Source organism: Trachurus japonicus, chromosome 17, assembly GCF_045865225.1.
Source record: "Trachurus japonicus isolate A0001 chromosome 17, Traja_1.0".
In the NCBI taxonomy this organism is placed as follows: domain Eukaryota; kingdom Metazoa; phylum Chordata; class Actinopteri; order Carangiformes; family Carangidae; genus Trachurus; species Trachurus japonicus.
This window is the reverse complement of record NC_140923.1, coordinates 24,555,914-24,570,989: the sequence shown is the minus strand read 5'-3', so window position 1 is coordinate 24,570,989 and position 15,076 is coordinate 24,555,914. Positions and strand designations below refer to the sequence as shown.

The following is a 15,076-nucleotide window of genomic DNA, read 5'->3' as shown; positions in this document are numbered from 1 at the left end:
TGTACTGGAGTTGTATTACGAGCCGAGAGCCCGCCCACTGGCCTCGAAGCAGTGGTCCCCGGACCTGTCACTCAACGGTTCTGCGCCCTAATTGGCCAGAACTTTAAACCTTAAAATATTAAAACGGTAGAGTTTAAAAAAAATTCACCCCCCTCAGAGTGTGTGCGGGGGTAGAAACTATCGGTTGAGAGCAAAAAAATAAAATGTACCAGGCTGTGAATATGTTTTTTTAAGCTGTAAAATCGGCTATTTTAACATGGGGCTCAATTGGAGTTGCTCCCTTCTGGAGCCAGCCCCCAGAGGAATACGAGGGGATTGCAGTTTTTTGAACGCGGAAGTGAGCTTCACTTCTCAGACCGACAACTGCCCCCTTGGTCCCAATAGTATGTCTCTGCTGACCCGGAGACCGCAGATTCAGACCCGCACGTTTGGACCCGCACGTTCAGACCCCTTGTAGAGACCCCTACTGGTTGACTGTAAAACTGCAACTCCACAGTCTGGACCTTTCAGACCCCTTCTTATGGATTTTCAACAGGGCAAAGTCGAAATAAAACACCAAGAATCTAATTGTTTGTGAAGTTTGGATTACTTTTAAACTTTTTAAAAAGATTTCGGACTAAATAAATAAAATCCAAATAAAATACCAAGATCTAATTGTTTGTGAAGCTTGGATTACTTTTAAACTTTTTTTTTTTTTTTTTTAAATCTTTTGGACTAAATAAATGATTAACCTCCAATGAAATGACATGCTTTTAAATGTTCTATTGCATGGGGTTATAATGACAAAACAGTCTTAAAATAGCCTACAATGAATTGAATGGAATGAAATGGTTTCAAATGTTTTATTGCACAGGCTTTCACAAATAGTCTTTATATCATGGCAATGCTCCTTTCCTCATCTGCCTTTTCAGCCTCCTGCAGAACTCGTCCACTTCACTGAAAACAGACAAAATGATAAATACTGGAGAAGAACCATCAATTTACATTGTTGACTGATGCCTGTAGTGCGTATACTTTCACAAGAAACCTTACCATGAGAAAAAAAAAATCCCACAGTCGTTCCCACATGTCTGGCGAGGCAAGCCCTAAAATGAATAAAAAATAAGTGGACATTACAGGCAATAGTCAATTTTTTTCCCACACAAATCATGTATTTATACTTACTGGAATTTCATGTCCTGTCCTCTCTGTCCAGGATCAATTTGCTGAGCAATTTGTCTAGAGAAAAAAATACAAACGTCAATAAAAACAACATGTTGTAGCATAAAGTTGCACTTACAGTACGTGAGTCTACAGTGGCAGTACCAACGACCTACACATAGGCTGTTTTATTTTTGTTTAATTTAATGCACACGGTATTAACAGTTTCAGTTTCATTAAAAACAATATGCCAAGAGAGCTTCTAGCTGAAAAATGCTAAGCTTGGTTAGCATTTGACGTGTATAAGGCTAATTGTAAACGTATTAGGTATAAGTCAAACGTTCGTTAAAAACTTTTATGACATGAAACGATTAACGTTCAATACCTTTTTCCGGGGTCTGCGCGTCCATGTTCCGACCAGGTAACATTAGCATAACACAAACCAGGGGGCACTGTAGCAGAAAACCAAAGGGTCTGAATGTGCGGGTCCTAACGTGCGGGTCTGAATCTGCGGTCTCCGGGTCTGCAGACACGTGCTACTCGTCTGTCTGCATCGTCTCTAAAAGCGCTATAGCTACTGCAGGCCTGCAAATAAAAGGTATTGTTAACCCTATGTTGCCATTTGTATCAAATTTAATACAATACATGAGTTTTTGAGACCTCTACATCCTCACTGTGATCCCCTTCTCATGGATATTAATATTTTTGCCAATTTGGAAAGAAATTGGTCAGCACAGATATCCTACTACACAGCGACAGCCAATTCAGTGCCTTTGCTATGTCAGTGTATGTCTTACAGTATGGGTGTTTTCCCCTTTTGTATCCCAATAGGAGATGACGGCCAGAAAGAGTCCACTCCATTCCTCCAGGCAGACGATGATGGAGATCACTATTATGAAGGCAAGAACATGGCCCTGTTTGAGGTGAGATAATGAGTGATGCTTCTCCTGATGCACATAAAAAAATGAAGCTTATTTAAAAGAAATTCATGTTGTCTATGATAAAGGAAGATTAAATCATCATGTTGTGTTCAATGCACAGCTAACAATTTAAATAAAACCAGATGATGAGAAAAATGAATACCCTTATATGTTTAAATCTTTTACATTAAGGGCACTTTTCAGGGCTACTGTTACAAAATATGTAGATCAACTAATGCAACTTCAGTGTAAGATAAAATAGACAATATGGATAAAAAGCTGTTTTTATTTCCATTCATTGTTGTCTGTCATTCTGCAGGAGGAAATGGACAGTAACCCCATGGTGTCGTCTCTACTCAATAAGCTGGCCAACTACACCAATCTGACCCAGGGTGTTCGTGAGCATGAGGAAGCCGATGAAGATGGAGTCATGAGGGTCCCTGTCATGGTACAAACTTCTCTTATGACCCTGTGAAGATTTTTCATCATACTTACAAAAAGAAATTTGGAGCCCACATGATCTTGGTAGAGAGTGTTAGTTCTGACTTTTAAGCAGCCTGCCATCTTGCTTTAGAGACCACAGACCAGTTCCTGCAGGTTTTAGCTTAAGTCCAGAAAACCATTTGACTCCTTTACGATACACAGTTTTGCTATAGTTGAACCATTAACACTCACTGATGGTAATCTACATCTGATTTAATCAACTTAATTGTTTCAATAAAAAATAAACACCCAGAGTGAAAAATGCCTCAACAATGAATGTCAGAGTATGGTATACACACATACACATATAAAGAATAGACTGTATTGTGAGGAGTGGATTAAAGTATTTTATCTTCTAAATTTTTAAAAAACTAACTTGTAGATTTTCAGGCTTAATTAATTGCAGTTCAAAATTCAACATGAAGCCAGCACCTGGGGCTCAATAATATCTTGTCTTTTGTAGAATAAAGACTAGACTGTGCATCACTGTATGGTAAATACATATAGAACCATATTGTTTGTGATGAGATGAGTAAAAACATGACCCGGATTCAGATTTTTCTTTGATTTAACACACATCTTTTACAGTTTCTTTGTGGTTTTTCTTTTACGACACACCATGGAGTCAGAAATGGAGTCTCGAATAGTCTTAGGCTTGTGATTCTTTTACCCAAATACAAGTGCAGATGTGGATTCAAAGGGTGTGTGTAGCAGAGAGCCTGTCCTACGCTGGTCACCTTCATATGCTTTGTTTTGGCTAGATTGGAAAACAAGACCTCAGCTTGGCCCTCAGCCTGAGATCCAGGAGTGTGTGTGACGAGGCAGCCTGTCTTTGAGCGCCAGCTGGAGGCGGAGAGTGGAGGTGGTTCCTGGCACACCTTGTCTCAGTCAGGTTGACAGGGTCAGATAGCCTGATAGTTTGTTTATACTGTTTATGATGATGCTGACGGTGAGTGTTACATAATCCAATCATCATCAAGTCTGTAAAAGCTTTTTTTAACACTCACAGTCTTTGGTTGAAAGACAGTAGGACCTTGGACTGTTGTTGTTGTAAAAGCATTGATTATGTTTTATCAACACCCGCCCTCCTTAATGATAGCTGTGGTTTTTTCCTTGAAGACAGCACAGAGGGACGGCTGAGGCTTAAGACTAAAATCAGAAAGGTAGACAATGAAGTGACGGTGAGGGGGAGTAGAGACAGAAGAAGAGAAAGACAGAAGAGCAAGAGGAAGAAGATGTGGGAGATTTGGAAATCCACGTCAGGCATGTCGCAGCACTTAGGCAGACAACTGAGTGAAGTGGAGAGAGCCCAGGACACAGTGTTTGTATCTAGGAAAATGGTACGTATGCTCTGGTTTTTGGAGAAGGAAGGAATACAGGTATAGTGTTTGTGCTTATGCAGTGTGACGTAGCAAGGATAATATGACAGAAACTGTAGGATATTAAGTACAGTGTTACTGTGCACTTGCAGCAGTTGTATGGGTGGTTTCTTAAGGTTTTAATGACACAAGGAGTGAAATGAAATACCACAGGCTCTCACAGCAGGTTATAAAAGTGTCATGTTAATGTATTGGGGTTCAACAAGCCTTTTAGTATTGTAAAGAATGATTCTCACTTGTGTGCATGCGTTTGTGTGTTTATCCACACGCAGGCCCCACAGATGGGGACATTTATCGGAGTGTACCTGCCCTGCGTGCAGAACATCCTGGGTGTCATCCTCTTTCTGCGTCTCACCTGGATCGTCGGTACGGCAGGAATCCTGGGAACCTTCGCTATCGTCTCCATGTGCTGCATCTGTGTGAGTCATCTAGAAATACAACTGCTAAATATCCTGGCTTCCCGATAGTGAGCGCTAGAAAAAACTGTGGTGCGAGAGGGATACTTCACCCAAAATCAATAATTCACCAATTTTCTACTTGCCATCATGCCAATGAAGAGTCATCAAAATGCTTTTGGAGTTCCAGTTCCATTTTCATATAATGGTGGCGGATTGTGCTCACTTCTGAATCGTCCAAAACACACACTATGAAGCTGCCACATTAAAAAGTTGTTCGGAAAAAATTTATTGAATTTCTGTGTTTAGCATAGTAGCTCCCAGTGGCTCTGTTGATGTTTGTGCACAACTGCGCATGCGTGAGATTTGCTGCAAGATGTTCGTTCGTTGTTGTAAACCATTGGATGTATGATGTAAACACGGAAGAACATCTCACAGCAAATCTCGTGCAGCCACTGGGAGCTACTACTGCAACAAGGCTAAAAACAGAGATCAAATTCCCTGAATTTATACCTCTATTTGGAATCTATTAAAAAACATGAGATATTATCGTATGGATACGATAATATTTCTAAACCTGGAGATGTGTTGTCAGAGAGATAACAGAGGTCTTTTTTTCTACATGGTGGAATCCAAACAAATGTAGCCTTTCTTTCATAATACACTTTATGATCTTTTATGACAGAGCTCAGTTTATCTGCCTCTTGTAAAATAGTTAAGGTAATAATGAGTTAATGAGTTGCAATTCTACATGGTTTAGAAATAAATAGACTTTTGTATGTCAATAACAATGGAAGGCATGTTCAAATTTCTCCATGTTATATTATTTAGAGTTCTCCCCAATTTTTACAGTCGTTCTCACTCTCATTAATTTTGAGCCTATTATATTTATTTTATTTCTAAGTACTAAAGTCCAAGACACTATATAAGATGAGTGTTTGTTGAAGGACAAACAACCAGTGGAGTCGCTCTTAGCTATTTTGTTATTTCATAAATGCCTGAATGGAACGTCTGAGTGCCTGAGGTTTACAGCACAGCAGGCAAGTAGAGGCCAATCGGTGTGTCCCCCCCGCCCGCCCCCCACCCTCCACTGAAACTGAGCTGTGTTTATTAATGATGGCAGGAGAGTCCTCGAAAAACCAGCAGAATATCAGTTTTGTTTACAATGCCAGATCATACATTGTAGCTCCAGGTGGACAAACAGAGACTGTGATTTGAACTTGAATGCCCTGCACTCATGTGATGTGAACAATGTGAGCACAACACAGTTGACATACACCTTGGCCAAATACATTTAAACTCAGGTTGGCACCATTGTTGACATTTAATCGTAATAAAAATGACCTGTCGCATTGTTAGAATGACAACTTCATTTTACAGTAGGTCAGAATAATGGTAAAGAAAACTGATTTATTTGTTATAACATGTGGGCCAAAATTGTACACACACTGTTAGTATTTGGTATTTTGCACTTGTATCGTCAATGATACCTTTACGTAGTAAAGAGTGATATTGTTAAACTTGTGGGTGAAAGCGTAATGTGATGCGTATGTTTGAACACCACAGTGGTGGCATGGAGATACTGTTTCACATTGCTTTGTGAAAATTATGCAGTTTTGACACTTGACACATTCTCTATCGTTTTCTATCTTGAATGTAACATCAGTTCTCTCTCTGCTTGCAGACTTTGCTCACAGCCATATCAATGAGTGCCATAGCAACAAATGGAGTTGTCCCAGGTATGTCATCACATGTTGCCCTCCACTCTCCTCTTCATTACACAACCTTATTAGATTTCCTGTGGATATATTGCAAAACACTTTACATTCTCTTTACATGCAAATACATGGTGAGTAAAAACAGAGACGGAGACTGAGTATTCAGAAAAAATGTTTTCCAACCCTGGGGGGATTAGACAAACTTGACCTTTGTGCATGTTGAGCTGTCCTCCAGGGTAATAGCCTACACATAGTAGTTCAACTTCTGTTCATTTCTTGTAAATTCTTAGAACACTATGAAAATGAGGGATAAAGTGCAACCAAACATTTACAAGATAAAGTTAAAGTCCAGTAATGAATTTGGTGGTCATCTAACTGGGATTCAATATCTGTGCAGCTGGTGGCTCGTACTACATGATCTCCAGGTCCTTGGGGCCTGAGTTCGGAGGTGCAGTGGGACTCTGTTTCTACCTGGGGACCACCTTCGCTGGTTCCTTGTACATACTGGGCACCATAGAGATTCTGCTGGTATGTAACCACTCTGATAGACAACAGATAATAATTATTTACTCCCCCAACACATCAATGACACAGTCGCTCTCTTTTCCTCCCCACTTCCAGATTTACATTGTTCCAACAGCTACAGTGTTTAAAGAAGATGAAGCAATGGCCAACAATATGCGTGTGTATGGCACATGCTGCTTGGTCCTTATGGCACTGGTAGTGTTTGTAGGGGTGAAGTAAGTGTGTGTGTGTGTGTGTGTGTGTGTGTGTGTGTGTGTGTGTGTGTGTGTGTGTGTGTGTGTGTGTGTGTGTGTGTGTGTGTGTGTGTGTGCGTGTGCGCGCGCGCTAGCGCTCACACATCTGTTGCTGTCTTCTCAGGTATGTGAACAAACTGGCTCTAGTGTTTCTGGCCTGTGTGATTCTCTCCATCATGGCCACTTATGCTGGAGTCATCAAGACACTTATTGAGCCACCAGAGTTTACGTGAGTAGAACTGACAGAATCATTTCTCATTGAGTGCTGATATGTTTTCAATAGTAGTTTACTGCCCCAAAATGTACCCGTTCTTCTGTTTTTTTCAATTTGAGTGTAAAAATGTTGCACCAGCAGGACTTTGTCTTATACAGTGTCTGGTCGATTAAAAAAAAAAACTGTTGTCAAAAGTCTCCCTCAGTGTACAATTAAAGAGGTAGTTCAACATTTTGGCAAATTGGCCCATTGCCATAATCCCTATAGTTTTAGGAGTAGGTTTGTTACCTTTAATTGTTGGTGCAAGCTATTTGGTTATTATCTCATAGCGTGGTGAATGTGCAAGTCACAACTTGTCCAGAGTGTTTTGGAGTTGTAGGATTGTGTATTTGATGAGGGCAGCTCACGGCTCTGCTCCGCCGTTCTAAAAATAGCTTGCACAGACAATTAAAGGTAATGAACGTGCTCCTAAAACTATAGGGATTATGGCAATGGGCCAATTTGCCAAATGTTGAACTATCCCTTTAACAATTGTAATAAAACAGAATTTTTATATATCTCAGAGAATCTCAGCTTCTTTTACCATGGCAAACACAGTCTCTCTTTCTCTCCCCCTCCCTCTAGTGTGTGTTTGTTGGGAAACCGCTCACTGAAGAATGAGAAGTTTGACACCTGTGCAAAAGTGGAGGGTGTAAAAAAACTCTTCTGTGAAACTGAATACCCCAATGCCACATGTGATGAATACTACAACTTAAACAACCTGACAGAAATACAGGCCATACCAGGGCTGCTGAGTGGCGTTATCAAAGGTGAGGAGGAAACCAGGGGGCTGAATAATCAACTGTCAACATAAAAAAATAAAGCTAATGGCCAGATGACCATGGAGAGAAATCTTCCTGCAGCTGCTGATGTTTTTTGCTGTGTGTCTTGCTCTTAGACAACCTGTGGGGCAACTATGGTCCAGTTGGCATGTTCATAGAAAAGGCAAACCAAACTTCAGAGCCAGCACAGGAAACAAACAAGGACGCCGATTATCCATATTTGTTCAATGACATCACCACCTACTTCACTCTGCTGGTGGGAATCTACTTCCCCTCTGTCACAGGTAGGTGAAAGATGTTGATATGCTGTAAACTGTTAACTAATGTTATTTGAGAGGTTTGATGTTCTTTATCTGGACTGTGTGTGTGTTTATTTCAGGTATAATGGCTGGTTCCAACAGGTCTGGTGATCTCAGAGATGCCCAGAGGTCGATCCCAATAGGAACCATCATGGCTATTCTCACCACCTCTTTCATCTGTATCTTCAAATCTTTCTCAGAGTGTGTGTTTAGCAGATTTGTACAAATATCTGTGCACAAGCATATGTAAAAGTATTTTTATTTATTAATTTACTAATTTACTTTCTCTGAAATGTCACAGATCAGGTGCCGGTAAAGCACTTTGTGTTGTCATCAAGACTAGAAAAGCACAATATAAGTAGACCCATTTACCAAATACACAGTGCATGTATTTCCATTTTAACTCGTTGGTCAGACATCTCTTTTGTGGTGATGTTTGGAGCCTGTATTGAAGGAGTGGTGCTGAGAGACAAGTAAGTGTATTTTATTTTTGATTGACTTCCCACTAATTGTAACCCAGCAGAGGAAGAATCAGTGGTGCACTGGTGTTTTGCAGCTTGTTGTGGGAGTTTCAAAGCGTTTGAAAATAGTTGTTTTCACAAACAGAATCTGTAGTGACAATAAAAGTGAAATGTATTTTTTTTTCTTGTGTGTGTGTTCATATGTATATGCATAGGTTTTATATTCAGTTATTGTTCAGATCAATTCTTTTCACATGTGCTTGAATAAAAGCTGTGTGGTAATACAATGTCTCTGGGTGCTTCAGGTTTGGTGACTCGGTAAAGAAAACCCCAGTGCTTGGTGTTCTGGCCTGGCCGTCCCCCTGGGTGATTGTGATTGGCTCCTTTTTCTCCTGCTGCGGGGCGGGGCTTCAGAGCCTCACCGGTGCCCCCCGGCTGTTACAGGCCATAGCTCGGGATGGCATCGTCCCATTCTTACAGGTCAGTCACTGGCTCATTTGCTTCCCTCCTCCTGTCACAGTACAGTTCAGTTCTGATGACAGAAGGATCTACAGTAAATATTCACAATGTCAAATATTAATGAATGAAATGTCCCCTGTCATTGGGCAAGACGGTGTCCATTCATGGCACTAATTCTTAATCTGATGGGGGAAGAGAGACTTGAGACCATATTCATCCCAGTCATCTCTGTATGAATGAGCAATAGGCTGGTTCATGCTGTGGTCACACTGAAACAAAATGCCCGTCGGTGTGACAAATGACCTGTTATAACTGCTATGTTGAATACATTAATACATTTCAGTAGTTATATCTACAATATGTATGCTCTTGATATGATGTATTATAATTGGATTCATTTCAAAAAGGCACCAAGCAATCTCACCTAATATCACAGTTTGTCTGTGGTACAAAGTTGAAAAAGAAAAATGGACCTGCATAAGACAGATATCATACTGTTGGACCTTGATGATGTTGTTGTATTTGTACGATTGGGTTTCTGCCATTCAACGCCACTTGTCCTGTAGAGTCATTCTCCCTCTGCTCTCTGTGCTCCTCAGGTGTTTGGCCATGGGAAAGCTAACGGTGAGCCTACCTGGGCTCTGTTACTGACAGTCGGGATCTGTGAGATCGGAATCCTCATTGCTTCTCTGGACAACGTGGCCCCCATCCTATCCATGTACATTGGTGAACAGTCTAGAAAAGACAAAATAAAATGGCTACACTTTCTACACCATGTGCTATGAATGCTGTGCATGGAGTTACACTCTTTCTTTCCTGCTCAGGTTCTTCCTCATGTGCTACCTGTTTGTCAACCTGGCCTGTGCTGTCCAGACTTTGCTGCAGACGCCCAACTGGAGACCTCGTTTTAAATTCTATCACTGGTAAGAAGAGTCTCCAGCTAAATCAACAGTGATGATCATCAAACAGTGTATTTCTGAGTGTGTGCTTGTGTTTATTCCACAGGACCCTGTCCTTCTTGGGTATGAGTCTGTGTCTCTCCCTTATGTTTGTCTGCTCCTGGTACTACGCCTTGGTTGCCATGGTGATAGCAGGATGTATCTACAAGTACATTGAGTACAGAGGGTGAGCCTAAGTTCTTTAATTTCTCCATTCTCCCTCCTACCTTTGTGACATGCTTACTGATTGAACACCCAGGAGGTGTGTAATGCCTTAGATCGTCAAACAAAGGGCTCCTCACAGTACCAAGATACACCTTAAAGCAACTCATGGTGCTTTCAGCTATTATGGTCCCACTCTTTGGAACTAAACTCTTTCTCTCATGAAATTCGGTCAGATCTAACAGTGTCTTTTAAAACCAAGCTAAAGACATTCTTTTTTAAGCAAGCTTTTAGTTAAGGTTCCCTTGTGAGAGTACTAAAAGTTGATTCGCCAAGATGAGAAACTGTGTCTTGTTTGTCTTCGTCATGCTGCCTTATTGTAATCCTAAATGTCTTTCTATTGTGTCAGGATCCAGTACTGTATGTGTTTTATCGCGTCCTCCTTTGTCTTTCTGTATTACGTGAAGCACATTGAGTCTACGTCTGGTGTATGAAATTTGCTATATAAATAAATTACTTGCATTAGTAAAGGATCCTTACATTTGATACATGCACATACATTTGCATGAAGAAGTGACCCCACCTGACTTGGACTGTTTGGTTGCAGGGCAGTGAAGGAGTGGGGAGACGGTATCCGAGGCCTGTCCTTAAACGCAGCACGCTATGCTCTCACCCGACTAGAGGAGGCTCCACCACACACCAAAAACTGGAGGTAAGCACAAACACATTTATATACAGTATTACATATGTATTGTATATTTGCGTTTTTGATGCCACTGTGGGCTCTGTGAAATTAGTCTAGTTGTCTATTAACCATTATTTGTTATTCTCCTGATTAATCAACATATTCAATCATTTAAATTATGAAATATCAATTTATAGTGGCAAAATATAATGGTATTGATTCATCCTTATTACTGTTAAAGTCAACACGTTCTCACTCCCAGTGCGTCAACAGCCTGACGAACGGTCACTGTCCCTCATCGTCACTTGCCTGACTCATTAGGTGCCCGTTTTTCGTCAGGTTTTGACGCGCTCGGCTTTCAGTTGATTCCAATGCAGTTCCCTTCGCGGCGATATGTGACGCTCAGAGCAAAGTGATCCAGCCGACCCGGCTGCGGCACTGACGGACGCTGTGAGCAGAGGAAAACTTTTTTTTTTTTTTTTTTTTTTTAACTTTTCCTTAAATCTTTATTGAACCTGATGCTGCTGTGTCTGACGTAGCTTTCGGCAAGGACGTCCTTTCGGTTATTTATTTATTTATTTATTTATTTATTTAGTGATCATGGTGTTTGGTGCAGAATAATCAATCAATAAATAAATAAATTACGTCCTTGTCGGAAGCTACGTCAGACCAGGAGGGGGGGGGGTTGTGGATTCTACAGGTGAAGACCACTTCCGCGTTCAAAAAGCTGCTCTGTTTAATCAATATTCTGAAGAAAGATCTGATTATTAGCCACAACGCTGTAACCATCCAAGGAAGACGTGTAACAATATTATGTGCTTCTGCTGAGTCCAAAAGCCCTGTGTAATATCAACTTTATTTTAAGAAAACACGCTTTGTTTCCAATGTCATATCACGGAGAAGCACTACATTACCCATAATCCTCATATTTATCAGCGACGTGTCTGATTGGTTGAGCTTGCTGTTACCAGCAAATGAAAAAATAAAACAAATTGAGCTTATATTATTTTCTTAGTAACTAAAAGGTCTTAACATCTTTTTTGTTTTCAACATTGAATAAAAAAAGGGTGCTATATTGTTAAAATTCAACTATAAAGTGCATAAAAGTTGGCTTGACTTCTTTCTTTTTTTCTTTTTTTTCATAATTTTCACCAGCATCTTTCTGGTCCACATCACATCACATTTATTGTAATTTTTAATTCAATGAGTGACATTTTATTTTTTATCTGAAAAACATTATTATGAATTCAAGGGTCAGAGGTCACTGATAAGTGTTAAATTTAACCTTTTTGACCCTGTTTCCTTGAATAAATCACTAAGACTTTGATGCGGGAAGCTGAGATTTTGATTTGATTTTGTTCAGAGCACTAGGGACAAAGTTTCTGTAGAATTTCAGACCTGTCGGACGTCCAGAAGGGTCACAGCTGACTGTCCAGGCTCGTTTCTCGGCCTTCAAAGCCTAGATTTAGAAGCCTTTTGTCTAATAACGTCTACATCCTTGGGGTTATAAGGCTGAAAGTTTCATGTATTTGTCCGGGGGCCTAAGGCCATCCACCATGTGCAATTTCAAACCCGTGCGACCTTCACAAGTGTCAAAGGTCGCTGATCTGTGACCTTTTTGACCCCGTTTCCTTGAATAAAACACCAAGACTTTGATGCAGGAAGATGAGCTTTTAATATGTGGTCCAGAATGTCTAGTAGATTGTGTGTGCAAAAGATTCAGAGCTCTGTGACATTCAGAAGGGTCACAAATAGCCAAAAAGCAATGCTCCTTTCTCTGACCTCATATTAAAGGAGAAATGCAATTCTTTAATAGCTTCCAGATGCTTTGGCCTATCAGGCTGAATTTTTAGCTAAAGGAGCTGGTGTACGATCAGGAAGTAGGGGAGCTGTGCATAAAGCCAATTGGTAAGTGTCAAAGGTCACAGGGGTCAAACATCAAAGTGAATCCAGCCATTCCTGCTTTTTCTCAACAAAACATACACGCTTTAAGTTATCATCATGAAATATTAATATGTTGTATATCAGAGAGTCCTCTATCTGAATATTTTGGTCCCGTTGCTCTAGGGGCCCCAGGGGGCCCCGGGGGGCCACTTGGCTTTCCCATGCTCCCACAGAGTTGGGTCTCGGGGTGATGGATAAGGGCCTCACCATGAGTCCACAGGCCAAGTTTCAAGTGATTTGGTCGGTTTCTATGGAAACGGCGGCCTCAAGGATACAGAGGAATGCGGCTGTTTGAAGCCCCGCCTCTCGAAAAGTAATGGCTCGATCAGGACCGAAGACACATCTACGCCTTCGTCTTGGGCCCCCGAACCATATATTACGAAATCAGAACTGCACGACTTTTGGAAATGTGTTTAGTCTATTTCGGCTTTTCTGACTAAGAGGGTCTCTCAAGCTTTAAGTCTGACAGACTCTGAGTCAGAAAAGCCGAAATAGACTAAACACATTTCCAAAAGTCGTACAGTTCTGATTTCGTAATATATGGTTCGGGGGCCCAAGACGAACGCGTAGATGTGTGTTCGGTCCTGATCGAGCCATTACTTTTCGAGAGGCGGGGCTTCAAACAGTCGCATTCCTCTGTATCCTTGAGGCCGCCGTTTCCATAGAAACCGACCAAATCACTTGAAACTTGGCCTGTGGACTCATGGTGAGGCCCTTATCTATCACCCCGGGACCCAACTCTGTGGGAGCATGGGAAAGCCAAGTGGCCCCCCGGGGCCCCCTGGGGCCCCTAGAGCAACGGGACCAAAATATTCTGATAGAGGACTCTCTGATATACAACTTATTAATATTTCATGATGATAACTTAAAGCGTGTATGTTTTGTTGAGAAAAAGCAGGAATGGCTGGATTCACTTTGATGTTTGACCCCTGTGACCTTTGACACTTACCAATTGGCTTTATGCACAGCTCCCCTACTTCCTGATCGTACACCAGCTCCTTTAGCTAAAAATTCAGCCTGATAGGCCAAAGCATCTGGAAGCTATTAAAGAATTGCATTTCTCCTTTAATATGAGGTCAGAGAAAGGAGCATTGCTTTTTGGCTATTTGTGACCCTTCTGAATGTCACAGAGCTCTGAATCTTTTGCACACACAATCTACTAGACATTCTGGACCACATATTAAAAGCTCATCTTCCTGCATCAAAGTCTTGGTGTTTTATTCAAGGAAACGGGGTCAAAAAGGTCACAGATCAGCGACCTTTGACACTTGTGAAGGTCGCACGGGTTTGAAATTGCACATGGTGCCTTAGGCCCCCGGACAAATACATGAAACTTTCAGCCTTATAACCCCAAGGATGTAGACGTTATTAGACAAAAGGCTTCTAAATCTAGGCTTTGAAGGCCGAGAAACGAGCCTGGACGGTCAGCTGTGACCCTTCTGGACGTCCGACAGGTCTGAAATTCTACAGAAACTTTGTCCCTAGTGCTCTGAACAAAATCAAATCAAAATCTCAGCTTCCCGCATCAAAGTCTTAGTGATTTATTCAAGGAAACAGGGTCAAAAAGGTTAAATTTAACACTAATCAGTGACCTCTGACCCTTGAATTCATAATAATGTTTTTCAGATAAAAAATAAAATGTCACTCATTGAATTAAAAATTACAATAAATGTGATGTGATGTGGACCAGAAAGATGCTGGTGAAAATTATGAAAAAAAAGAAAAAAAGAAAGAAGTCAAGCCAACTTTTATGCACTTTATTGTTGAATTTTAACAATATAGCACCCTTTTTTTATTCAATGTTGAAAACAAAAAAGATGTTAAGGCCTTTTAGTTACTAAGAAAATAATATAAGCTCAATTTGTTTTATTTTTTCATTTGCTGGTAACAGCAAGCTCAACCAATCAGACACGTCGCTGATAAATATGAGGATTATGGGTAATGTAGTGCTTCTCCGTGATATGACATTGGAAACAAAGCGTGTTTTCTTAAAATAAAGTTGATATTACACAGGGCTTTTGGACTCAGCAGAAGCACATAATATTGTTACACAGTCTTCCTTGGATGGTTACAGCGTTGTGGCTAATAATCAGATCTTTCTTCAGAATATTGATTAAACAGAGCAGCTTTTTGAACGCGGAAGTGGTCTTCACCTGTAGAATCCACAACCCCCCCCCCTCCTGGTCTGACGTAGCTTCCGACAAGGACGTAATTTATTTATTTATTGATTGATTATTCTGCACCAAACACCATGATCACTAAATAAATAAATAAATAAATAAATAAATAACCGAAAGGAC

At 40.7% G+C, this 15,076-nt stretch overlaps 1 protein-coding gene across 3 annotated transcripts in view; it reads left to right on the top strand.

The window, feature by feature from the left end:
- The window catches only part of LOC146970644 (solute carrier family 12 member 7-like), a 32,308-nt gene that overhangs the window by 9,831 nt on the left and 7,401 nt on the right, over positions 1–15,076 (top strand). For all 3 annotated transcript variants that reach the window (XM_085804107.1, XM_085804106.1, XM_085804108.1), the window contains exons 2-17: positions 1,972–2,063; positions 2,380–2,508; positions 4,195–4,341; positions 6,002–6,056; positions 6,433–6,563; positions 6,657–6,775; positions 6,918–7,022; positions 7,632–7,816; positions 7,945–8,112; positions 8,208–8,306; positions 8,543–8,600; positions 8,894–9,068; positions 9,647–9,765; positions 9,872–9,970; positions 10,053–10,172; positions 10,755–10,859. In XM_085804107.1, the coding sequence (XP_085660233.1) occupies positions 1,972–2,063; positions 2,380–2,508; positions 4,195–4,341; positions 6,002–6,056; positions 6,433–6,563; positions 6,657–6,775; positions 6,918–7,022; positions 7,632–7,816; positions 7,945–8,112; positions 8,208–8,306; positions 8,543–8,600; positions 8,894–9,068; positions 9,647–9,765; positions 9,872–9,970; positions 10,053–10,172; positions 10,755–10,859 (1,906 nt within the window). The remainder of the gene's footprint in view (positions 1–1,971; positions 2,064–2,379; positions 2,509–4,194; positions 4,342–6,001; positions 6,057–6,432; positions 6,564–6,656; positions 6,776–6,917; positions 7,023–7,631; positions 7,817–7,944; positions 8,113–8,207; positions 8,307–8,542; positions 8,601–8,893; positions 9,069–9,646; positions 9,766–9,871; positions 9,971–10,052; positions 10,173–10,754; positions 10,860–15,076) is intronic.